The sequence below is a fragment of the Ambystoma mexicanum genome, chromosome 3p (assembly GCF_040938575.1).
Source record: "Ambystoma mexicanum isolate Mex_15411 chromosome 3p, UKY_AmexF1_1, whole genome shotgun sequence".
Lineage (NCBI taxonomy): Eukaryota > Metazoa > Chordata > Amphibia > Caudata > Ambystomatidae > Ambystoma > Ambystoma mexicanum.
In genome coordinates this window covers 1,105,022,065-1,105,049,557 of record NC_090925.1, presented here as the reverse complement: position 1 = coordinate 1,105,049,557, position 27,493 = coordinate 1,105,022,065, and the positions used below count along the sequence as shown (strand labels likewise).

At 44.3% G+C, this 27,493-nt stretch overlaps 1 protein-coding gene across 3 annotated transcripts in view; it reads right to left on the bottom strand.

Annotated features, from left to right (window-relative positions):
- Positions 1-231: 231 nt before the first annotated feature.
- The window catches only part of NR3C1 (nuclear receptor subfamily 3 group C member 1), a 656,238-nt gene continuing 628,976 nt past the window's right edge, over positions 232-27,493 (bottom strand). For all 3 annotated transcript variants that reach the window (XM_069652458.1, XM_069652456.1, XM_069652457.1), the window contains exons 7-9: positions 25,063-25,193; positions 15,491-15,648; positions 232-4,799 (exon numbers count right to left, since the gene is read on the bottom strand). In XM_069652458.1, coding sequence (XP_069508559.1) covers positions 4,647-4,799; positions 15,491-15,648; positions 25,063-25,193 — 442 coding nt within the window. In that variant the 3' untranslated portion in view covers positions 232-4,646. The remainder of the gene's footprint in view (positions 4,800-15,490; positions 15,649-25,062; positions 25,194-27,493) is intronic.

The following is a 27,493-nucleotide window of genomic DNA, read 5'->3' as shown; positions in this document are numbered from 1 at the left end:
GTGATATTGTTTCTGTTGCAGTTACTGTTACAATCTTGTTTCATTGTTGGAGAGGAGACCAAAGAAAACCTGCAGGCGCAACTCAGATAGCTAGGCCTTTCCATGTGTCAGTAAAATGTCCAGGGTACGGAAAACAGCTGCAATGTAGTGAGGCCATACAACATTCATCCTGAGACTGGCCAGCCGCAAAACAACTGGACATGCTGCAATGGAATGCACACTACAACAAAGTTATCAAATATGGACACTCAAATCCATATCACAGTTTTTTTTAATATACTATTGATGGTGCATTGGGCTCAATATTACATACGAACATTACAAAAACAACATTTATGGAGAAATGTGCTTTTTATTATAAAATATAGCTTAGAAGTTGAGGAAATCTAAAGAAAAATAAACTCATAGAAATTCAGGAATTCCTAGAAAATGTAAGCTTTAAACAAAAGTCAGTGGTGCTGTTGGGTCGGCGTGCAATTTGTCTCATATTTTGGTGAGGAGCCAATGAGAAAATTGGGGGGGGGGATCAGGCATTAAAGTTGATGCCAATTGTGAAAAATATAAAATAAACCTATAGAGCGTTTTTGCAAGATGGGAATTTTGCAAATGGCCGACGGTTACCAATGACACCACTGCATCTGAAGGAAACACAGATGATATTAACTGGATCGGACACAACATGAAAAATCCCATGCGCTAAACATTTAGTTAATCCTCAAATTATATGGCTATTTTGAGACTGAGTAGTGGCTTTGTCACTTTAAATCATCCAAGACAGAACATGTGGTGTACAATACTGTAAATTAATTAATTCCGTCACATCGCACACTTGCCAGTGGCACCTAATTGTTTAGAAAAATTTGCGTAGTCTGCTTGGTACCCTTCATCATCCTGATGGGCTTCTACAAGAAAATAAAAAAAAAATAATACAAAAGAATTTTCATAATAACAAAAAGATATTTCATCTAAAAATCATTCTTATTATACACTGTACAAGCTATTTTACAATCATTTATTAAATTGTACTGTAGCATAAGCTGCAGTAGCCCTTTCATTTTCTTTCCCATTTCCAAATAAACCCATACAATATATATTTTACATTTTGAAACTATAACTAAATATAAAAATATATTAGATTTCACATTTTGCTCTGTTCTTCTTTACATTAATTTGATACTTTATTTTTTAAAATCATTTTCAGTTCCTATCAACTGAAAAACATGTTGCCCCAAGCTGAATATTATTTTTTTCACGATATTTATATTTTTTTTTGTGTGTGCAGCTGTAGTTTTAGCTAAGGCAAGCATCCAGACCCATAATTGCATACCTGGAAAGGGCTACTACAGCTTCTAAATTGTTAAAATAGAATGATCTTCCGAAATGGGGGTACATTCTCAACCTACGGTAGCTTTATGGCACAATCGTGATTGACCCAAGGGGTAATCACGCGTTTTGACGAAGATAGAATTCTCCACACACAATAACTTTGGAGAGTGAGGGAGGAAGGTTCATGTGTCCGGTCACTCAAGTTTTCAAAGGCATGGAATAGGATGCCTCCGTGATGTTTCAATATTCCTACTCAGTAGCGGGAACATTCGCTAAATGCAGCTTCATATCTCAAAGAGCGGATTTCCATTTCTTAGCGGCCTGGAGCAATGCTGAACACCTGTGGGAAGAGGAATCTATGCGTGCATGCATATTTGAACCAGAGTGCCCGCCACAGCACATGAACCTCCTCTGAGCAGAGCATGCGGCTCCAGACTCACATGAGAAAGAAGAGTATTTTAAGAAGGGGATAGCTTTAGAAAAGAGCATAACAATAAAGCAAAACTAGGCCCTCGCTCAGATATGCGAATAGTTGAACCAATTTGACAGTATGCTATGAAGACAACCGGAATAGACTTCTACAGGGGAAAAGTATGCTTTAACCTGGCCCCTGAACTCGGGCCATCTGTGTTCATTTAATATGTGGGGCCCAATATTGATTGCTCACTAGGACTCATGGCCCGAATACTGCCATTAGTAGTAGTGTTTTAGTAGTAGAGTAGGATTCAATACTGCTGCAAAGTCCCCCCCCCGCCCTGACAAGGTGAAACATTGAACTATTTTCAACCTAAGTTACATATGGCAACGATTAGCTGGACGTGATGCACAAGCCAGTTTCATTTCGAGTCACATCAGACTGTTTTGTGCTGATTAGCAAGCTACTAGCCGGCCTTTCTAGCAGACGCCATTTTTATTTTTTGGAAAGGAAAGCTCCGACACTGTTTAAGGCAAAGACCAGTATCTAGGAGGAAAATCACATGCTGAGGAATAGAGAGCGAGTTCGGAGGATTAGCGATTAGAATTTAGGCCATCTAATTGGTTTTTCACTTACCAGTGAAGTACACCCAGCGGCCTATGCACGCTTACCATAATAGCTAGCACATTCGGACAACTGTACATCAATCTTAACACGTATTTATATAGTTGGAAGGTGAAAAATTATGTTTGGCAATAAAATAGCACAACTATAAGAAACCTTTTAAGAATCACTGCTGACATAATAAGAGCAAGTTTCTCAATTGTATGCTTATGTTCCATGTTCCTAACCAAAGGGAAAGACATTGGGAAGTATGGGAAGTTCCCCGTCTCCTCGCCAATAAAAGGAACGCGCCAAAGCTGGGGCAGAGCGGAGAATATGAACTGTAATGCACCAATTGAGATACACCCATGGCCCAGTACACTGTGTGACCAGCTCTAATGCACCAATTGAGATACACCCATGGCCCAGTACACTGTGTGACCAGCTCTAATGCACCAATTGAGATACACCCATGGCCCAGTACACTGTGTGACCAGCTCTAATGCACCAATTGAGATACACCCATGGCCCAGTACACTGTGTGACCAGCTCTAATGCACCAATTGAGATGCACCCATGACCCAGTACACTGTGTGACCAGCTCCTGGGAACACAGGCTCGCCAGGGCGATGATAATCCTGATGAAAAATGTAAACACTCACCAGTAGGGCCGGAAATGGGAATGTCCAAGTGTTTCTGTTATAAGGAAAACGCAGAAGAACACGACAGTTCCCTTTAAAAGTGAAATATGGATCGAATGAAACGTGGCTTCTCGGAGAGGGGAAACTCAAGGAATTTGTTTCCCCTAAATAGTGGGGGGATTAAAAGGCTACGTTGGCTGCAATCGCAATGTCACATGGAGTAAAATAAACTGCTGGCTGATTCTCTCAAGTCCAGCTACAGACGGGGCACAGGAAATTCACGGGAAGTAGCACAGGAAGAGGCAATGCCTGGTAGCTGTGCCACGCTGGACCTCGCTAATGCCACAAAACAGAGTTAATGGCAAGCAAAAGAAGGATTCTGCTGCTTGGAACCCACCGACCGATTTTGAAAAGTGAGCAAACAACAAGTAGTCAACAAAAGTCCTCTCAAATAGTTGCATCTGTTGTCAGCCCAACACATTAACACTGACAATCAACGACCTTAACAGGGAGCCTGTTTCTTTCTGTGAAAAAAAGCACATTTTAAGCGCCTCAAAGTAGAGTTAGTTGGGGGGAGAATCTTCCACAGTGAGGATGTCACTTGCCTGATAACATACAGCGCCCAATGTTAGAAAACACCGGCTTGCCATACTCGGAGGGCGGGTGCTTAACACACTCCTAAATCTGCCTTCTTACACCAACAGTAACAACCGTAGGCATGCTTTTCCTCTTTTTTTTTCGTAGCTGTTTTAGCACCAAACAAACCATCGCTACTTTGCTCATTTCTGGGGGGCGCGCATCTCTCCGGGTCCGCTCATGTTAAACCTGTATAAGTGCTGAACCACTCTTTGGGTTTGGAACTTACTAGTCTCTACATTTGCACACTGCAAAAGTGGGGCTTTTTGGTAATGCATACCTGGGTTGGGCTTTAAGTGCAATTTGCAGAAAGTGCTGAAGCTCGGAGTGGGGACTAGAAAATAAAATACAAAAATAAATGGACACATTCCGCCTAAAGAAGCAACCCTGTCGCCACGCCAAAAATATCTGGGAATCCAAGTTAAAAGTCATTCCGTTGGGTCTAGCAGTCCCCTATCTAAAAGAGGGGAAAGCAGCTGTACAGCAGGTATTTTCAAGGAAACAAAAGGGGAACACAAAAAAGGGAGCAAGCCGGTTCCACAGTATAGATTTCAAAGAAAAAAAAGGGATACAAACCAGATTGCAGTAGCTAAAAAGGCACACTACTTCCCTTCTCTGACATACACTTGTAAACGTACTTTAGGTTACATGCATAAAACAAAAACAGTAAAATAATCTCGACTACACAAAAAGTCACTTAACCAAAAAAAAAAAAGGTAAAGCACTTTTTTTATCCAGCCAACTGCAAAAATGACTAGCAGGATATGCTCGGATGTTCATAACACCTACTCAGATGAACCAGTTTCTCTTTCTTCCGGTCTCCAGTCGCTTGAAAGGCGGAGGCTCTGCTCTTCCTGTCGCCCAAAGTCTTGGCCCTTTTGTAAACCACATTCACTGTAGTGCATCGTCACAAAAAGAAACATTGTTGCGGGGACAATAAAGGAACAGGTCTGACAGTTCATACGAGAAAAGCTATCGTTTGACGGGTTTCTTTCCTTAAGGCAACCTCTTTAATAGTAAGGCAGTCACTTCTGATGAAATAAGAGTTTCTTGATATTTCCAGTAGAATATTTTGGTATCTGATTGCTGATGATTTCGGACAGCATCTCCGGGAACTCGACGCTCAGCGATTTATCCGTAAACGTGTGGAAGCAAAACCTGAGAAGCGTTTCCACCACCTGAAGAAAATCAACAAAATTAAAAGAGATATACTGATGCTCAGGCATTGTTTTACTGGAGTAAATAAACGACATTTCAATTTGTTTGGCCGGTGTTTAATATTTACCAAATAAAGGGCCACTTTAAGCTGTTTCAGTGCCTAATTCAGCATATATAACTTTTATCTTCACATGATTGATTGGAAAATATCCAATGAGTGCCTATTAATACCCAAGGGGTGAATGATGGCCTCATTCTAATAATGAAAAGGCAATCATCAGTGACATTACAACTTGTTGTGTTTAATTGTTTTTGCAAAAGATTACAAGAAATCTCGAGCCTGAAAAGATCTAGAAAGTCCTGATTGCATGAGAAGATGTCTAAAAAGAAGGGGCACCACAGATGGTGTAGAAATTCTATGGAGGAACTCCTGCTAAGGTGAAGTGTTAAGAAACCCAAACAATTGATGGTCCAATATCCTTCCTCATTCCGCTTCCAGATATATGATTTGCTCTTCAGAACTTGCTGAATTTTAGAAAAGGAGAGACTCAGAGGGTAAGAATGTCAGTGTGTGCGCGCGTCTGGGGCTCTGCGCATGCCATCTCCTCCATTCACAGACAATCTTATAGAATGCAGTGTATAATAATTGGATAAAAAGCAAAGACATAATCTAAGGACATTTCAACTGATACATACAACAGAATCAATCACTTTCAACATATACTCTATTTTAGAAAAGGCCTACTCTTTTAAAGGGCATCCCAAGGTTTCAACACTGGAAATGTCCCAGAAGTAATTTACTACGAAGTGATTACTTCGAATATATATATATATATATATATATATATATATATATATATATATATATATATATATATATATCTCACCGTAATCGTATTTCTGATGCTTGTATCTGCTTAGATCACATGCTGTGCATAGGCCGACATCTAGTGGAAGCTGCAGAGTATTAGTTTGTTTTTCGAAACTCGAAAATGGGCGTCGACACAGGGGGTGCCAGTAATACTATCCCTAGTGTGACGTCTACTGTACCCATGATCCCTCACGTGTCTAGGACCCTCAGATTGTATCTTTTCTGACATGAGGTAGCATGAGGAGTAGCGTGAGTACAGATAATCCAAGCAGACAGATAGAAAGATAAGACTACAAGCATCCATGCGCCTTCTCTCAGAGGGGAGGAAGGGCGGGTTGCATGTGAATCTAAGCAGATACAAGCATCAGAAATACAATTACGGTGAGTAATGTATCCCTTCTGAGGCTTGTGGAATCTGTGTAGATCACATGCTGTGCATAGATTAGCTAGCAGTGTTAGAAGAAGGAGGTGGGATGAGAGAAGGCTCATGAGCAAATAAATTCTTAGAACTGCTTGTCCCACTTGAGTATCTGTCTTGGAATGGGTGTCAATGCAGTGGTGTATGCTGACAGAGCCGCCAGGTGTACCTTCAGTGAATTAAAAACCAACCCTGCGTCCAGCAGGTGGAGCATGTATGTGACAATTGTTGAAGGAGTGCAACCAACTGGGTTGCTTATTCTGGCACCAGATCACAAATCTTTTCCTTTTGTCAAAGTAGCAGTGCCTCATGTTTGGTTTCCTAGATTCTTTTAGGATGTCCATACATCTCTGCCGTAAATTGAGATGTCCAAACTCTATGACCTCAGGAGCCATGCTGCCAGGTTCATTGAGTTGGGTTGAGGATGCACTTTCTGACCTTGGTGCTGGGACAGTAGGTTGTACCAGCCCGGGAGTTTGATGGGTTCGCACACCGCTAGTCTGCATAAGTGTGGGAACCACAGTTGTCTTGCCCACATGGGAGCAACTAGGACGAGCGTCATCGATTCTCTGTTCTTGTTGACCACCTTCCTGATGAGGAGTTGGAAAAGCGTACGCAAACATCCCTGACCAGTTCATCCACAGGTTGTTCCCCTGGGAGTCTGGTTGGTGGAACCTGGATGCGGATACTGGGCACTGTCTGTTTTCGCTTGTGGCGAATAGGTCTATAGTGGGGAAACCCCACTGAGAGAAGATATCTCATACGACTTCTCTGTGTAGACACCATTCGTGTTCCTCTGGGAGGGGGTCTCTGCTCAAGGCGTCCGCCAGAGAATTGAGATCCCCTAGAACATGTTGAGATGACAGGAAGATGTTCCGTCTGAGTGCCCATATCCAAATTTTCTGGGCAAGCTTGGACAGATTTGGAGAACGAGTCTCTCCCTGCTTGTTCAGGTAAAACACGGCTGTAGTGCTGTCCGTCCGGATCTGCACTGACAGGTTCAACAGGTAGGGCTCGAACGCTTGAAGCGCTCTGAATACTCCCAGAAGCTCTAGCATGTTGATATGATTCTTGGCCACTGAGTGAGACCAGAGACCCTGAGCTGTGTGGTGGAGATGGTGAGCTCCCCACCCTGACAGGCATGCGTCTGTTGTGACTACCGCCTGTATGTCGGGATGGTAAAGGGTTTCCCTTTGGACAGATTCTCTCTTGTCTACCAGTGAAGGCTTTGTACAAGTGTTGGTGAAAAGACCACTAGATCGTCCCACTGACCACTTGCTTGAGACCACTTTCGCCAACCATTCCTGCATGGGACGCATGCGCAGGCGCACGTGGGGACCAGGTAAATACATGACACCATCATGCCCAGCAAACGCATTCCTTTGCGTACCGTTATCTGGCGACCGGCCCGATATTGCGGAATTTGCAGCAGTATATTCCGAATTCTTTTCTCTGATGGAAAGGCCAACCCCTCTTGGGTGTTTAGGACAGCTCCTTGGAACTGTTTGGAGGTGCTTGGCACCAGACTTGACTTTTTCTCGTTTATGGATAAACCTAATTCGAAGAGGAGGTCGATCGTTCTTTGAATGTTCGTTCTGCAAATTACTGGGGTCTCCCCCGAGATGAGCCAGTCGTCTAGGTAAGGGTACACTGGGATTGCCTCCCTGCGTAGGTGTGCCGCCGCCACTGCCAGTACCTTGGTGAATAGCCTTGGAGCCGAGGCTATTCCGAAGGGCAGTACCTTGAACTGGTAGTGCTGACTGTCCACCTTGAAGCGCAAGTACTTTCTGTGCGCTGGGAACATGGAAATATGAAAATAGGCATCTTTCATGTCCAATGTTGCCATGTTATCTCCCTTTTTTAGTAGGGGGATTACCTCCTGGAGAGTAGTCATGCAACATTTTTGGGGCTTGACATACTTGTTTGCAGGCTGTAAATCCAATACTGGGCACATTGTCAAATCTTTTTTTGGCACAAGGAAGTAAGTTGAATAAATACCCTTGTTTACCTGGTGTCCCGGGATGAGTTCTATCGCGTCCTTTGTTAGAAGATTGGCGATCTCTTCGAGGAGGATCTTCTGGTGGTCTAATGAGTGTACCTTTTGTCGTGGAGGGTGGTTTTGGGGACGCTCTAACAGTTCTATGCAGTATCCTGCGGACACTGTGGACAGCACCCATCTGTCTGATGTCATCCGTTCCCAAGCTTGGGTGAAGTTGTTAATGCGTCCCCCTACTGGGGATGCGCGAGAAGGGACCCTGAACGGAACGTCACTGTTTTGGTGGAGGCGTGCCACCGCCTCTACCGGGGCTGCCTCTACCTTTGCCACGTCCTCTCTTATTGCCCCTGCCATAACCCTGGGTAGACTGCTGGTTGTTGCTGTTCCATGGTGTACCCTGCCCCTGGGAATAGTTGGATCCTCTCTGGGAATTTTGGCCGTGTGGGCGACGAAAATTGCTATTTCCTCTCTGATTGGGGGGTTTCTTGGTTAATTGGCCCAGGGATTTGAGAGTCTCGTACTCATCCTTGGCATTTTTCAGTGGGTCCTCTACCGCCTTTCCAAACAGTAGATCCGTCTCCACCGGTTTGTCTATTAGTGATGCTTGGGTATCGGGTTTGAACCCAGATTGACGTAACCAAGCATGTCTTTTGATAACAGTGCTTTCTGCTATCAATCTGCCAACGTTATCCGCGGCATCATCGAAGGTTGCCTTTAAGATGCAACCGGACACAGCTCTTCCCTCCGACGCAAACCGTGCCAATTGGCTCTTTAAGGTTTCTGGGGTGGAGTCTATGAGTGCCGCAACTTCTTCCCACTGGTGGCAGTTGTAACTCGCCAGTAGGGTGGTGGAGTTTGCGATCCTTGCCTGGTAGGTGGAAGTGGAGGCTACTTTCCTACCCAAGCCATAAATCTTCTTGCTCTCCTTGTCGGGAGGAGCTTCGGACGATGACAGGGGTGTTCCCGCCCTCTTTCGGGTGTTCGTAACTACCAGGGAGTCCGGTTTCAGCCGCCCCCTTATGTACAGCGGGTCTGATTGGGCTGCCCTGAAAAGTTTTTCAATCCTGGGGTTTACCGCCCTGGTGAGGTTGGGATTTACAAGGGAAGGGTCTATTCTCCTTTGTATTGATTTAAGGATTGGGATGGCCTGGGAACAGGTCTCCTTTCTCCCACTAATTCCTCGGCAAAGTCCCTCTCTTCTTGTGATCCCTGGGTGTCAATGTGGAAGTGTTCTGCCGCTCTGGACAAAACTTCATTCAAGAGAGGTTGGTTGTCGACAGGGGAGTCGGTAATCGGGGGATCTTGGTCTACTGGGGAATCTACCCTGTAGGTTTCTGGGTCGTCCTCTTCATCCTCGTCATCCCCAAAGTAGCCCGTCCCAGATTGGTCTCCCAACATGCCCAAATCAGGAGCCTCAATAAAGGGTGGATCCTCATTATATTGAGAGTAGGGCTGTATACAGAAAGGGTCCGAAGACCGTGTTGGTGCTTCAACCCGGGACTTCTTACTTGGGGGTATCAGGTCCCTAGAACCTGAGGGTGAAGCCCTGTCAGGGGTATATGAGAGGAAGTGTTCAGGATTCTTGGCATAGAAGTCTGCCAAAGACGACATCCTAGACATAACTCTGTCTGTGTCGTCACTAGACCATTCCTTTGAGCTGGGAATGACTCTTTCCTGGGAGAGTTTCCGTGTCTTGTCCTGACTGGACCTATGTGTTTGTGCAGGGGTCTTTAAAATGACAGAAGACTGAGACTTGTCCGTCTGTTTTTGCCTGTCTGACTGCTTCTGAGGTATGGAAGAAGGTAGAGAATGCTTCTTTTGTTGTTTTCGCCCCTCCCTGTGGGTGGAAGAGTATTTTCCCTGTTTTTTTGCCCCTTCAGAGACTTTCGACGTCTGGTGTTGAGGTTCGGGGGTAGTGTCCCTATCTCTAGAGTGTGGAGGTTGGGACTCGGGAACAGCCGTTAAGCAGTCTGCTGACTCCGACTCCTGGAGTGCGGCCTGGGGATAGAGGTCGGCTTCGTCTTCCGACGATCGAACCTCCGTTACCTTAGGGAGCAAGACACTCTTAGCAACAGTAGATGGCTGCCTGGAGTCATGTGGCGATCTAGATCGAGAACGCCCAGAGGACACCGATTCGGTGGACCGTTCTCTATGTGCCTCTTTCCGAGAACTCGACGTGCGCGTCGAGTCTCAGTGGGACTTATGTTTGGTGGAAGTGGTCTGGGTAGCGCTTGTGTCGCCGGGTGTTTTCCCCATAGCCGCCCTGCCGGACGACCTTCCGAGGTCGGGGACTTGCGCTTGGCTGTCTCTCGAGGCCAAGTTGCCCTCGCCATCCGAAAGCACGGCGTCGCTGCCATCGCTGAAGGCGCCCTCCGCTGCCATGGCCTCTTGACGCCTGGCGTATTGGGCCCAACGCTTGATCGAACGGTCCTTTAGTGTTTTCGGTTTAAACCAACTACACGCTCTGCAGTTCGCCTCGGGGTGGTCCCTCGGCAAGCAGAGGTTGCACGTAGCGTGTCTGTCAACCCAAGGGTACTTGTGGTTGCACTTGGGGCAAAATTGGAAAGGGGTACCCTCCATACGCACCTTGTGGCAGCAGGATAATGATTGTAGGAATTGTAAGAAGATGTACATATATTAAAGAGTGTAGAGTATGTGCCACCCCCCACTCTCCCTACTTGAAGGGCCGAGGCCAGAGGCTTTCCAAGGCCCAAGTCCGTCGTGCTGCTGTCAACAGTTGATTCCTTCTCCGGGGCGACGTCGAGTCTCGAACTTCGGTGGCTTGACGATGGGGTGGAGAAATATTAAGATATTTTAGCAAAATTGTGGCTAAGGCCAGGAACTCTGCGGGATGCTTCCGAACAGTGTGGCGGAAAAAAACAATCTGAGGGTCCTAGACGCGTGAGGGATCATGGGTACAGTGGACGTCACACTAGGGATAGTATTACTGGCACGTCCTGTGTCGACGCCCATTTTCGAGTTTCGAATAACAAACTGTAATACTCCGCAGTTTCCACTAGATGTCGGCCTATGCACAGCATGTGATCTAAGCAGATTCCACAAGCCTCAGAAATATATATATATAAATATATAGATTTGTGTGTTAAGGGGTAAAAAGGGGGTGGGGAGGGGTTTAGGTTAGGGGTAGTAATGAAGGGGAAGGGGAGATGGCAGGGACACCCAAATAAAAAAATGAAGTTACATTTTGAACTAATCACTTCAAAGTAAATTACCTCAAAGTAATTTTTTGGGGCAAATTGACATGGAACCTTTTAAAGGTGCAATTTTAAGCGGTAATAGTGGAAAATTATCCTTCACACCATATAATGTTGTTTAACAAGACTTGGTACACAAAGTAACAAGAACAACAACACACAAAGAGAAGGCGATGTGGCAATATCATGCTTATGAATACAACCAACAGGGTGAGATTGTGCTAGACCGGTTTCATTCTAGACAATACAATGAGACTACTTTAGTTGCAGCTAAATCTAAACCATCAACTTAACGTAATGTTTTGCTACAGGAACATCCAAAGTCTGAACCAACTGGTATAGTTTATATCTATACTTATTCAAGGCAGAGTAGGCTTATTAAAAGGAAAATGTCTAAACATTGGAGTATCCTGCAACACAACACACTTCCAGCGGATTTGTTTCCAAGACCGCCAATCTTTGCCCGCAGGACTCCAATGTCCACCAGGAGTGTATTAATGCATGATGAATGTAGTGGTAAAGTGAAAACTGAGTCTTTGAGGATTGGTTCGTTTCCTTGTTCCTTATGTCAGCATTGTAATAACCTTATATGGGATCCTTCTATCATGCACCCTTACACTGGGAAGAAGGTAGGCTTAAAGTGTTTTTCAACATGTGACTCTCCAAATGTTATCTATGCACTCAAATGTCCCTGTGGGCTTTATTATGTGGGACTAACAACCAGGAAGGCAAAGTAACGATGGACAGAGAATAAGTCGCAAAATGCACCAATAACCCAGGATCACCTTTGGCTTTACACTTTGAGGAACAACATTAGAATGTGGCACAACTGAAATGTGTGATTCTTGAACAAGTGGTTCTTCCAAAGAAAGGTGGTGACATTGCACAATTACTTCACCAACGTGAAGTATTTTGGATTGATGCGCTCTCATCATTGAGCCCCATGAATATGGATTTTGACCTGAACTGATTTGTTTGATTAGACATAGGTATGTACCAGCAGATGTGTTAACAGCGGTTTGCAATGGAAGGCTAATTGAGTGTGATCTGCGAAGGTTGGTCTTAGCAGGCATTTTGCAGTAATAGTCGCATTTCCCTTTTATTTATCATTTCTTGTGTGCTAAATGTGAATCTGTGATCTTTATGTCCAACTGAAGTGCATAGTTATTTATTTTAATTGGGGTTCCAACAATGTGTTGTAGCATTTTGGGCTTCATTCTGGATACGCAGATAAAAGCAAGAGCTCTTTCAATTTGGGGCTCAGTTTCATGGTACACAATACTTTTTTGTGGATGACTAGTGGGCTGCCCTACTTGTATACCGTGTTAATGTCCTCCTGGCACTGCAGGGTAAGTGGCAAAATATTTGCGCTCTTTCTGCGCTAGGTACATTATTATGACTAGGGCACCGTAGTGTGGATTACAGTGGTGTTTCTGTATTGTTTTTGCAGTATTCAACTGTGAGGAATACGACCATCCGCACGGGGAGTGTGCTCTGACCTGGGCTTTTTTTGACGTTTTGAAATTAAAATGAGTGATGGGAGATCAACCTCAGAAAATATGTGGGGCTAATCCACACACATTTTCCTATGCTCGTCGCACAACAAATACATAGTCAAGTGTAGCTCTCCCTGTCACATTTAGCTGGAATGTGACAGCCTCGGGGTACATCAAAGCATCCCTGAAGGGGGAAGGTAACACCTTCCTCCGGCCATGGCCAGCCTAATTAAAATATCAAAGGCTCCATGGATCCACCCTGTTCTGTTGTCAAAGTTCTGTGTGGTGGCAGCGCATACTGATGAGAGTTAAATGAAAACAGGCGTGCAAAGAGGCCTGGTCACAGAACTAACATTACGGACAGGAAACAGCAACACCTCTTTGATATGCAATTTGTCAGCTTGAAGCTAGCTCCCACCCCTCTGTATGAAGGGCAGTGAATGTCATGTCTATGGCAGCAGTTTACAGTAGGAAACCCCTGCAGGGAACCCCTTTTCAGAGGCAAGAGTTATGTGATTTGATGGAGACAGAAGGTCTGTTCTCTCACAAACTTCAAGGGAGACCTGCACTTTGATCAGGATATCACAGAGAGCTCAATGAACCAGAGAGACACTTAGATCCACAACAGACAGGATGCTGGGTGGGACTAAGTAGTACATGTGGTCACCCCTTACCTTTCCTGTTGCAAAGCACTCTGGATGACCTCATGCATAACTGAAGATTTTTGGTGGGGACCAGGATTGGTTCATTAAAGTAGGCCTAGCCTGCATCAATCATGGGGGCCCATTTGGCTTTAAAAGAGGGCTGAGCCCCTCACTTAACAGATCAGCCAACGACTTCTAAAGGAGTAGAAAGGACTCATTTGGACCCTGTCTGAAATACAGCCTGCCTTTCCAATAGGGAAGCAAGATCCCTCCCATAAACATTTCCCACGGAACAGAGTGAGATACCGGACTCAGAGGATGCATCCAGCAGCTCCAGAACCGGTATCCAGACAGCACACAGCGTGCCCTGCTAGGTTCTTCCAGCAAGCTACCTAGGTGGGAAATGCCAGAGGGTCTCTGAACAAAGAACAAAGCTGTTGCCTGCAAACACTCTCCTCAGCTTTGGGCCGTCCTCCTTAAAGTATGACACAAGCCTTGTGAAGAAGCTAGGAGTGCCAGCGTCCATCGTTTAAGGACATTTTTGAGACAGTCGAGCCCTCGAACCGTGACCGGCTGCACCACGGGCTGTTGTCACGCTGCAGTCACTAAAGCTGCCCGAGACACTTTGACCAGCGTTCCAGATTGCCAACAAGCACAGAGACAATGATTCTTGACCCCCAGAGACTCTGTACACACCAGCCTGCAGCTGTCCGTCCAGCCTTGCTTGCCGAACTGGCTGCTGTCTGAAACCCGTAGCTGTCTCCTGTCTTGAACTCTATCGCAGGAGCTGCAAAGCATCCTGGAACCAACTTGACGTTGTCGAGCATCAAGATCATCTCAAGCACCAGGTACATTGTGGTTCTGTCCCCCTGGTCCTTCTCCGAATGCCCCTAGTGACATTTACGACCCCTTGGCTCCCTTGGTGTTAAAACCAATTAACCTTGAACATTTAAGACTGAATGCTCTACCGACTACCCTACTGTCAGTATCCAGAGTGCATCCCTTTCCTTCGTGAAACTGTCTGTCCTATGTGTTCCTTTACAGGATGGGTTGTATTTTGTAGTGTTGTCCATTGTAATAACAATAAAGTAGATATTTTTATACAGACTTGACTGGGCAGTTCCTTTTATCATTGGGTAATCATTTTATTTTCACTGTATTGCAACAAACCAATGAACCACAACCATAAGGAGATAAGACTGCCGTTCCGTCCATGTTACCAAAATTGGAAAAGGAGGTTTAAAATGTACTTGTATTTCCAATCTGTTCTGATCGCTTCTCGTGTACTAGAGGTATCGGACTGATTGATGGTTTAGAAACCGATATTCATCCCTGGACCACTGGTGGCCGGGAAGTTGATTCATCACATCGACACTGTGACTAACCTAGAAGTGGAGTTCAGTGTTGATATACAGAGGGTAAATTGTCTTTCTGCTTTGAATGGAACTTTTAGCTCTGGGATTGGATCATGTATAGATTCTGATTGGTTTCCTTTTCAGGAGTCACATTTCTAATATTGGCAGGTTGCTATTATTGGATGTGTTATTCAGCACTTGGTAGCCCTGGCTGTGACTGAAGTACAAAGGCCATCCTAAAGTGCGATAGTCTGTATCAGGTTAGAAATTGGGTGGGCTGGTTTCCGATGCTATGCATGTGTCATTGAACGTGTAGATTTGACCTCAATGGGCAATATTTTACTCTTGCAGGAAATACTATGAGGGTTTACTCATGAAGAAGTGACACAGGTCGCGAAACGTGTAGGTTTTTTTCCGGTCCTCAGGAGTGTTGGAAATATCTGTGAAAGTACTGAGTTGCAATTTAAGATATTTTGAAGTGTTTTGTTTCGTTTTCCTTGATATAAAATGTACCATAGAGTTGTCTGTGGTGCCTTGTCAGCCGTTCTGACAGCAATACTCACTAATATTGGTTCATCATTTGTAAAGTATTGACGTGTACAATATGTTTAAGGGTTCTAGTAAATAATACCGGACCTCGTTGGTTCTTGGCGTGCAGTTGGGTTCTGGACATATATTTGCCTGGACAGTTTAGTAGATGTGTCAGTTTCACTCACGTCATGCATTGAATCCAAAAGTTTTGTCAATTGATAGAACCGCTGCCAGTTCTGGCTGGAATTTCCTTCGCGCTTCACTATGGCTTTTCCCAGCTCCTTGATGTAGGTCATGCGGATCTCCTCAAACAGGGCCTGGCTTTTCAGCCCATCCTTGGGAACTGCAAAATTGAAATGCATCTTTTAATGATAACAGATTGGAGACAGCAATTTACCTTTGCAGACACCTAGTCATTAAATATACCCATTATGGCTGTTGTGTTCAGGACACTCATTTTATAGGGGTCTGCGCGAACATTTTAAAACAGAAATGTTGGCAGATAAACGTTTGAACCAAATAGTTTGAAAGTCAAAAAAAGAGAACATATCTGAAGTAAAGAAGCAAAAAATAAAAATATTCAGGAAGATGCGGTCAGTTAGTTACAGTAAACATGGCAGATGGATACATGGTTTCAGGGAAAAAAGTAGGAAGGAAGCAGGGCAAAACGGAGGAAGTGGGGGTGACCACCATTATAATTTTAGAAAATAAATGCATGCCTGAACTAAAGGGAAAAGTGGGACAGTGGGAAATACGATTACAAAACCAATGGCACCAGGAAAGCAATATTTGCAAACCTACATGCTTTAGCTAAAGGAATAGCAATGGAAAGTATACCATGAAGTGTATTTTCGAACATGCATTTCCAGATTGAATGTTCACAATTCAGTGTTTGACTTAAGGTTTTCAAACCAAGGACCTATAGATGATTGCCACTGACGCCAATGGTGTGCATTGCACGTGGGGATCATTCAGTACTCTAGGATGATGTCTGCTGGATCAATAGTAGGAGTTACAATGGTTTAAAGATGTGCATGCCTGCACACAGAAATAGTCCAAAAGACCACCAAAAACGAGGACCTTACAAATCACCCCAATCAGCAGTATTCCAAATGAGTACTGGGCACGATGTTGCCTAGTTATACAATGTATCTAACACAATAAGATTACAAATGGAGCAGGAGATTAGAATATGAAAGCACACTGCTCATTCTCTGGGGCAGCTTTCAAAGCCTCTGGGTAACCTTATGGACATAAAATACAATGGTGGGTTCATTTAAGAGCGTCTTTTAAGGACTATGGTACCACATCACAATCATTTTGTGGGTCTAATTCAAGGTACCACCGCATGCAAACGGACACATTCTTTGGTTTCATGGGGCCAAACTCCCTTAAATCCCAATACAGTAACAGTAGACGGCGATACCAGAATCAGATATGTTACTTTGCTAAGAACTTTGCATCTGCCATAAAAAGTGACCTTCGATTTTTGAAACCTTGCTCATACATGCCAATGAATGCCCTTCATTTACTAAATAGGATTCCCACAGTGTCCAACATATGCTCAACGATTTATAGCAGAGAAGATTGCCATTTGCGAGTAGGAGAAAGAGATGCAGAATAATTAGGTGAGAAGCAAATGGAAGTGAGCCGCCGGGAAGTTTAGATGGCGAGCTATCCAGAACAGTCAAGTATGGTTTCATGGAATATTCACCCACTTTGGTACATGTTGCAAAGGGTAAAGAACTGGAGGGATGAGAAGCAAATGAGGAAAGAATAGTTTGTCTTCTCCTGTTTTTTTCTTTATCTTTCCTGGCTTGCCGCATTGGCAAGGGGTTTAAGCCAACAATGCAGATGCCAAAAATATGGAAATGTGTTTTTTCAAACACTGACCATTAAAGCAAATGTATTTATTGTATTTTTTCAACAAACATTTATATTCATTTCAAAAACAAAAGAATCCATTAATGTAGCAGCCAGAAGCGGGTTAAGATGGGCAGTAGGGGAGAAAGAACAGATTTGGGTGGAAAGAAGTCGGTAGTCGGGTAATGATTTAAGTAGTTGACAAGGTATGACAGGCTTTTGGAGCGCTATTGTGTTTCTTGAACATGAACTTTAAGTCCTAGCTATTTGGTCCTGGCCAATTTACTGCGTCCCATGTTTTAAATTGAGTGGCACAATCCAAACCCAATAGAAGAATCCAATTTTAGAGTCGTTCTTCTCTTTAAAAGTGGTAGCGGGCTCGCATCGCAGGCATTGGGTGGCAGCAAAGTGACAAGACAGGGATTTACGGAACCCATTTATGGGTTAAGAAAGGAGAATGTCCTAAAATGGAATGCACATGGTACATTTTAGGACATTCTCTTTTCTCCGCCCCCACATCCTCAGTCATCCTCCTCACTCACTAGACTTCATTGTAATGTGCTTCATATTAGAGTATTGCATTCATACAACTGTGCACAATGTTTAGATTTACACAATTCAAGTCCCCTGCTGGTGTTCAGTTAAGATTGTGTTTATTGTTCACCATATTTTCAGGGATAGTTATGTGTTGTTTCCTCCCCTACAGAATGGGAAGCACGAGTTGTGAAGAAAAGAACATTTTTTATGTGTGTCGGTGTCAGGATGACAGCTGATGACTGGGGAGTAGGAATGATGGGTAGGGGGAATACTAGAGGAGGAGGAGGAGGAGGAGTGATGACTGATGCAGGAGTTGGGAAGAGGAGCATTAAGGTGTAAAGCAGACAGCTGATGACTGACAAGAAGGAATGAGGATTAAAGGTGAGAATGAATGATAATGTCCTGAGATGTACAGTGAAGACGACGGCTTTGGAGGATTGAGGTGTGAGAAGGTGGAGTGAAGCCCGGCGACTGAGGAGTGAGAATAAGAAGGACAAATTGAAGAGTAAGAAGTAGGAGTGATGGGGCGAAGTGAAGATGACCTAAAATGGAGGCTGTACCTGAAGCGGATGTGGAAGAGGAGCTGCGAAATCAGACCGTTTTGAGGCACTCAGCATGGGATGCTTTTGTTTGAGGAAACTATCTAGCTAACTCCAACCTGTGGACTTCAAAGAGGGAGGATAGGATACATTTTCGAGCTGTGGCTTACGGACTCCAGCCCTTGATGCTCCAAAATAGCATAGGCCATGGCAGAGTAGGACCACTTTTTAAGCTCAAGTCCTTGCTTCACATTCTAAAAATCTGTCACATTATCAGTTATATTGTTATCTAGGGATCTTATCAGTTATATTGTTACAATTTAATTGCGACTTCTCAATATAGGAATGCCATCCAACAAAACTGCTGGTACAACATGAAAGCTTGTAACAAAGTCAAAATGGGAATTTCTAACCTTTTAAGCTCTAAATATTTTTTCAAATGTATCATTTTGTTTTGCAATCTTTCCTTAGTAACTTCTGCCAGGTGTTGCCTTATATTAGGACATTCTTTGAAATGTTGAAAGTCAGACAGCCAATCAGGTTACTCGGAACCCATTTCGTACCTACCCCTGCAGGCCCTCAGTTCAAGTTCCCGTACAGCATAGAAGTGGCTGGGGGGGATGGGTGGGCAAGCTCTGGTAGAGGTAGATGTGCTGATCTAGGGGTATTCTTCATGCATAAGCATCTCTCCACGAGGGGGCATTATGGCACAGAATATTTTCATAGAACACACAAGATATTAGCAATTCCCGGCACCCATTCGAAACATTACCTTGGTAGCAAAGGTTTTGAGTGAATCCCTAATTGCTATGTGGTCTTTAAGGAGGCATAATACTGGAATATGATATATTCGGTGTGCAGTTATAATGTCGAATGCAAAAAGTAGAATGCAAAAATGACCAAAAAATGTCTAAAAAAAAATCAAATGTGTTTTTTTTATTTGTATGTTTTTTTGGGTTTAGCTAGTAAAAAAAAACGGGGGGTTGGGCGGGGAACCCCCCCATTAAAAAAAAAAAAACACTATAAACCAATATATTCATGTGTATATAGCATTATTGACCCTGGTGCCTTCCAACAATTCTATTTGTTTTCCTTTATCCCTCTCTTACACACTTGCCAGTAGGATTGGGCTAAACGTGAGGTGAGGGCCAATAAAGAGCCTTCTACTGTGCAATCCACACAGCTACAACAGGATCATCAGACGCTTACACTTTAGAAACCCAAGTTAGTGCTCCCATCCTGTATTTTCAGAATACAGATGTTACGGTTAACCAACTCAGGGGTTCTTCCCTCACTCCCCTCCCATCTCCTCCCTTCCCTTCCCTTCCCTTCCCACCCACAGGATCTCTAGTATACAGGTTTACAACAGGCCTGGCTGCAAGCCCTAGAGCCAGATAGGGCATGGGATAACGCACGCTGAACGTTCCCCTTGCAGGAAAGTGTGAGGGAAATGAAAACACACCAAACATTTAACGACTGGTTTATTTTCACTGTCCATTCGACTAAAGAGAAAGAATACATTTCCTAGGCATTCGTGTCAGTGAAGTAACCGCAGGCGTGGGGATTATTATTTTTTGTTGTTGCCAGGGAGGATGAAGTTACCGTGGAGCTATTTGAGGAGGACTCTAGCACGCAGCGCAAGAGCCAGCAAATGAAGTCTTTAAGAGAGGCTTTCATCGAGACGATCTCATGGCGGCATGTCCTGAAACAGAAGATGAGCAAGCGGCCCCGAGGGCACTTAATAGCCTCACAGTTGGGACGGGTAGAGTTTGGCGTGCCATCGGAGGGGGAACTTAATCAAGAGGTGACCATCTACTTCTGCGCCACACATTGGTGCCTCGTGTCATCTCTCAATGTATCCATTTGGGTCGTACTTGAAATGCTGCAGGTGACAGAAGACGGTGCACAGGGATGCACTGCAGATCTGTGTCTTTATGACGGGAGTATTTTACTCCACATCTTTGGAAGTTGGGTGGGGAATTATTTTTTAGCTGCTGCAAAATATCTCATCATTTTGAAACTCTGGTTGTGTTCCATTCCTTATTTGTAGCTTCTCATTAATGGAAAGTTTGCCCTACACCCGTCCTGGGATAAGACAGCAACAAAAGTGCAGTTACACCCGGGGGCAATGCACTGCGGATGCTCTGTTCAGAACACATACAAGAGGCGGCTAGTGCGCGCATATATGTTGGTACTCAATTTTTGTTTGGAGTGTCAGGATTCCCCAATTTCCTTAGTTGGCAGTACAAACCTGATTAAGCCTATTTTCACCATGTGGCAATGCACCGATAATGCTCTGGTCAGAACACACTGATGAAGCAGTGCTGGTACAGGAAGGTACAGGAAGGTGCTGATATATATATATATATATATATATTTATTGGCCATTGGCCCTCAATTTTTGTGTGGAGTATTGCTAATCGCCATTTTGCTTTGTTGGCAGTACTTGCCTAATTCATATTGCATACAGGAGGTTTGTACTCCTCATCTCCATAACAATCAATGGAATCAATGGAATTGCTTTATCGTGTATGTGCACTGGTTGCTCTTCTCACGGAACAAAAATCGCTTGATGACCTTTAACATGAAAAGTTCCCAATCTAGATTTTCAGTGTAAATCTGGATATCGAATTTAATCTGTCAATATCCAAATGGGCCAGACTGGGGACTCCACTGGGGCCAGCATGCCACAAGCCTGAAGCAGTGCCAGATAAACTGGATGATTACATGGGAATTACGTGACTGAATAAGATCGTGCCTTCCTAAATATACAGCAGAATTAATATCTTTGGATCAAAAAACCCAAAGCCAAGTCACATGGCACATTGTTTTCTTAGACATGCTGTGGTGCATGGCAGTTCATGAAGCGGTCTTTCTGGGATCAACCTCAAAGGTCACTTCCCATTCTCAGGTTAAAGGCAGAAGAGTAAGAAGGCTCATAGCCAGAGGACCAAAGCCCCGCAAGGAATGGAGGCATTCTGCAGATTCACCGCAGGAGGGAAATGGCGCTCAGTGGGTTGAAGCCAGAAGACCTAAGCACCACGCATGATGGAATATATGACGCCGAGTAAAACCTTTTTCGAGAAGAGGAAGAGAGTGCACGTCTATGCCATCATTGTGGGCTAGGCACTGTATGGAAAAACCATTTTAGAAGAAGGAAGGTTAAAAGGACATCCAATGACATGCCTCATATTAATCACTAAAACTGATCTTCTCAGAAATGAAGGCCTCCAGTTTCCTTAAGCACAACACGGTTTATGTAATCAAGAAGTGAGAAAATGAGCCTCGTGCGAATGCTCTGATAAGATACCAAGGTAAAGAATCGCTGTATTAATCTCTGCACCACATGATGTTGGAGCATGAATCACAGAAAGAGAGCACAGATAAAGGGCCTAATTCAAAGAAGCATTTTATAATGGTAAAACCCATTGGAAAACACGTCGTGAATAAGGGCCAGAATGTCTCGTGTTCGCAGCCAATTCCATTCCGACAAGCTCACGTGAAAGATTTTAAGAGGCTACCAGACCACGGTTTCACCATTGTGTCGCCGCGCAGAGGCGGCTGACGGCACGCGGGCATATGCCATGCCTCTGGTAGAGGATATTACGCCACCTGAATCATGGTAACAGCATTGTGTCACCTGGACTAAGCAAAGGTGAAGCCTGGCACACGGCCATCTTGAGGATCAGATGAATATGCTATAAACAGGACACATCCAGCACTGGTCCTTTGCCGCTGGCAAGAGTGAATATTGCCGTCAACTTAAGCAATCCACTGCATTTCTCTACGGGGTGTCTTTACGGCCTTTTGCTGGCAGCAAAGGGCTGTGCTTTACTTCTGCCCGAGTATTACTCCCCGCTTTCACGAAGGCTGCTGCGTGCCTTCCCCTGAATTGTATGCAGTCAAATACACTGGGCGGAAACTGGAAACCAAATGGAAGCGCGTCCTAATCTAGTTCAAATCGATTTGTGTGAAAAGAGGCCCATGCCACCTAGAAAAAAGCTATTTTTAATGTGAAAAGAATGTTTCCGCAAAATAAGATCAATAATGCACTTCATAAACCAAAACTGTTCTTTTAAGGTGTTCGTGATTTTCTTCTTCCGTATTGCCTGCCAGGTCAATGCCAAGTGCTTTGGGAGTCCTACACTCGGTTATCTATTTGCTAAAATCAAAGGCATTCAATCCGATATCCTGAGGCCTCAATCAGAACGGATGGCTTTCAAGGACGACCCCCCTTTATCAATCTGCGCATTCATTTGTTTTCTTGCAAAGGCGTTGTACCAGCGGACATTACCTCCCTCAACTTTAACATCGTCTCTCCTATAGCCATAAGGTGCCATGTCCTCATGCGCAGCTAGGGAATTTCCTTCCATCGTAGCTCCATGGGTTACTACTTTTTGTTATTATTTCCTTGTCTTGAGGTTTGATGCTGTGATCCTTGAAAAAAAGCTTTTCTGTCAGCTGCTTCTCAAAAAAGCTGTCTCTCGACCTCTTGAGCCTAAGTAATTATCGGCCTACTGCCTGGAATTCCAAGGTGCTTGATGAAGTTGTGACCACTCAAGTACCAGCGTTCCTTGAGGAGGCAAAGCATCGTTATGTTTCACAGTCTCGTTTCCAGCCTAGGCACTGCACAGTGCCAGTGCTCCTCTCAGCACTTTCCACTTCTCCCCCCCCCCCCCTGCACTTTCCCTCTTCCCTCTCCCCTGCACTTGCATGTTCTCAATGTCTCTGGGCATAGTAAGATCGTTGTTTTTGTTCTCCCTTGTTCTCCTCCCTTGCCTTGTCGCGCTCTAAAACACGTGTATGAGCGCGATACAAATAAATATTAATATCAATCAATATCCTCTGCGTGTTTAATGATATTCTTGCTCAGGCGGATAAAGGTGCACTCACTACTAATCATGCTAAATCTACCACCAACTTTCCAGATTGTGAAGCATTTCCTCCTTCAGTGTCACAAGTATCTGAACATGCCATCAGCTGGTTCAGATCTTGTCAAGAAAATTGAGCACAAGCTGTTTCTTTTGGCCCTATCTCTCCACCCTCTCGGGATGGACGCAGGGGTACCTCAAGGTTCCCCACTTTCCCCTCTGCTTTTTAACATTTATACTTGTTCCCCTTATGAGTCTTCTGTGCTTTTTAGACTTCCTTTTTCATTCTTGCGCACATGATGCACATATCCATTTGAATGGCAGCGGACCTAATGACAAGTTTGCTGCTATGTCTTAGCACTCGGAGAAGATGAGTGAGCGGACTGAGGTTTAAGACTTTCCCAAATGAAGTTCTTCTTCTATGTTCCAGTCATCGTCTTCAGACGCCGTGCCTCATACCTATTCAGCCATTTCGCCAGGACTTTTCCTTTGCCAACAAAGTGAATAACTTTATATTTTCTTGGAAGACCCATCTGAGACTGGATTCTTAAACAGGTTAAGTGGTTAGAGATTTATTTTGCACACTTTGCACGTGCGGTTGAATCCTGCATTACATTCCTAAGAAGCTGTAGCGCTCAGGAGCTGCCTCACTTATTATCTCGAAATTCGATTATGCCAAGTCTTTTTGTAGCACTGCCAGCGTATGAAATCCAACGCCTGCAACAAGCAAAATTCAGCTGTTCGGCTGATTTTTGGTTGGAAGAAAAGAGATTCCATCTCATCCTTAGTGGCTCCCTTTGTTGGCTTCTAGTACTCCAAAGGCTTGCTTTGAAAGGTTCGCGTTTGGTGTTTCGTAGCCTTCATGGTCTTGATCCTCTTTAGCTAGTAGAAAAACATCCACTGTTATCAACCTCAAATGCTCCTCAGATCATATAGACAATCACTCAATTTTACCACACGCTAATTTTCAATCTAGAGGAGAAAGAAGATTTGCTGCCCAAGGTCCTAGAAGTTGGAATGATCTCCAGCATGATGGTCGCAATATCACCAAATTGTTTTTTTTGACCTTCAGGAAAGTCGTCAGAATCCATCTTTTTATTTAATCAAGTGATGTTCATTCAGTGCAGTTATGCTCTCATTTTTATGTCTAAATTCAATTCAGTTTGCAATGTTACACATTACAAGCCCCAATAATCAAATCAATTGAATTAAATCAATACTAGATGCTTTGCTTGGGTTGCTGGTAATAGCCAGATACCAAATAAAGCATTTCAAGGCCTGTAGGGCTCTTTCTGCAAGGCGACTCTATGGTTGGGATATGCTGATTGCTTTAATGTGTGAACAAAATCAAGTTTTGAAAGGTTTTGAAAAATGTGCTTCCATGTTTCTGGTGTTTTCAAAGAGCGTTGTGCCAGACATCTTGCTTTAAATACTATTTTTCAATCTGCCTCCTTTTCCATGCTTGCCCACCGCTACCCTTGTTTTGCCACTAAATGAACTCTGCTTGAATAGAAATGGCAGAAACCTGCATTTAAAACACTTACTTCAACCTAGCACATTCTTTCTGAGCACCCCCTCACTCCTCAATCCCGGGAAGCAAAAAACACATCTTCAAGGACTCTGGAATTTGGTCTTGGGGGAGGTGTCGTTACACGTAGTCAAGACAAGATCATGTTGAATATCTCTTTGGCTGTGTCTCCATGAGTCTGCTCTTCAATTGGAACGTAAATTGTAATGTGAGTGGCATAGCTCCCAAACCTCACTTCTGCATGACTGACTGCCCACCACCACCCACCCCAGCCTACTACATTTTATTCCAGGACCTCACGGTTGTGTTTAACCTTTAAAAAGGTAATCGGGCACAGGAAAAACTGTCACGAGGAAATTGTGCAGTGCAGAAAGAATTGACACCATGTTTTGGATGCATTTAAAGGAATGTCCACCTACCTGTACAGAGGAGCATCAGAGCCTTCATGCAGAGATATTCATCATATGAGACCTGGAGACGTGCTAATTCATTGGCAACCTTCAGCATCTCTTGGTATTGCTCATGCATGTAGGGTGCATACATTCGATCCCTGGAGACAAGAGTGCAAAATCAAACCACACTGTATATTTTAAAGTGACATAAATAACATGCACCCTCTTGATGAGGTCAACTTAAGAACGACTTTTATAGATCACCGTACATACATTCGAAAACTGCCCCATATCAGACATCGTTTACTTAATTGCCACTGCAGAGTGCAAATGTAAAGAACAAAAGGTGGCGTACACGTTTGTATGCTGCCTTTTGCCCTTTGCATTTGCACCCTTTCAGTGCAAATGACAAACATTTTCCGACTTCGCCCCAGTGCAAATGTATCGGGTCCCCACCCTCAAATTACGACTAGGAGCAAAATGAGCGCCTATGCCTCAACTTTGTGAATTTCTTGTATTGTTACAAATGCGCACATCATCTTAAAGTGAAGTGCAGGTAGGGCACCTTTTTATATTATAACTTTTTCTGTAATGGTGTTTTGGCTACTTTTACAATGTGCCTAGCATTACATGGTGGTAGCGTTATTTCCCTACTGTGTTTTGTAAATTTTACCCGTGAACCTTTGCATTTAGTGCAGATGGCTACCAAGGGAGGCTAGCATCCTAAGATGGCCGTTCCCCGAGGTTTTTGCTTGTCCTTTGGCTATACTGTTCTTTGGCCTTTTTCCTGCCTTCGGAGGTCAGAAAATGCCATATATGGAATGCCCTTTCCCATGGAAAGATGCTGCTTTCATGGGAAAAGGGGCAGTAAGTGTGTGAGGCACGATGTGGGGACTGGGACTGTCGGGTCCCAGTGCACATTCCAGTGTCTGAATATCTAACTGGGCAGATTTGGTGGCCAATGGCTATCCATAATTGGATAGCCACTGCCGTTAGAATGCTACAGATTCTTACCATTGGAGAGCTTGGGCATGCTCCCAGGCCAAACCTTGCATAAAAGGAGGGCTCCTGCAGCTGAATAACAAATGAACAGATCATTGTTGGAGCCAAGACCTCAACAAATAAGTACAGCACTCTGATGACCCAGGTGAACAACCCCTGAAGCTGACCAGCATTGACACAAATGCTGTCCCGGTGATTGCCTGCACCTCTGTCCTCATCACAACAAGGCCCATTGGTACTTCATGCCTTGGACTGCTGGGAATAAACAGCCTCGACCCCTGCCCGAGGATCCATGCCTCCGGAGACTTCAGAAGTGTCCCTGGACCAACCGGTGGACTAAACATCTCTCTCCTAGGCTCCCTCGCTGCAGTCACTGTTCCGAGTGCATCCTTGGAACCTGGACGATCTTCAACTTGTGTAACAGAACACCTACTCCTGCATTTTCAACCTTCTTGCATGAACGGAAGCGGTCTTTGGCCAGCTCCTTTCTTAGTCCATTGACGATCGCCTGCCTCCGCCTGACGGTGGTGACTCCTATTGCATCACCACTTCTTTGCTTCCTTGAGTTTTTCCTGAGGTGGTCTGCCCCACCGAATTCTTCTTTTTTCTTCATTTCGGCATTCTCCTTGAAGCTGTCCGGAACCAACTCCTAAGCACCCGCCAAACGAAATCTCACGCTCAAAGGTGCCCACTGCACCCGCAAACCCCGGGCCTTTCAACAATGGGACCAAGCACAGAGGAGTGTGTATCCAACAGATTTCGTAACACCAGCAGAGGTCTTCGGAGAAATTGGAGTCAGGGGAATAAGTGAACAGACCTCTTTAAACCCCCTGTCCTCCATAAAGACTGGTCCCTAGATCACTCTTTCCTGACTTTGGTTGGTGGTGGCCTAGTCAATGATTCCTTCCTAGGATTGTCCTAAGCAGTGGGATTGAGCAAGTTTGATTACCTGAACTTTATCTAACTGTTTACTCTTATTAATGATTACCACTGACATCACCAATCTCTTTATGAACCTACCTGGTCAGCTGGTCAAGTGGCACAGCGAGTAGAGCGCTCGCTTTGACATCCGTGCAGAGCCTGCTAACGCAGGTTTGAATCCCGGCGGGGCCAAACTCAGCCTTTCATCCATCCGAGGTCAATAAATGTGCACCACACAACGTGGGTAATAATAAGCAGCGCTCAGATACCCGAGGGTTCGTAGCGCTATATAAGTGCCAAATTATTATTATTATTACCTGTGAAGTATATAATTTGGAAGTGGAAGAGGATTGAACTTTGGAAGAGCTAGGGAACCTGTTCTATGATTATCCTGAACTTTTCTTTCTATTTCTAATGAATCTGAGTACTTATCTGTGTTGCACTGGTCAATGAATCAAAAATAGAACATCTGTTTTAGAAGGGTTTTGTGTGACAATATTTGATATTTGACTAGAGGTTTTACTTGCTTGTGTGT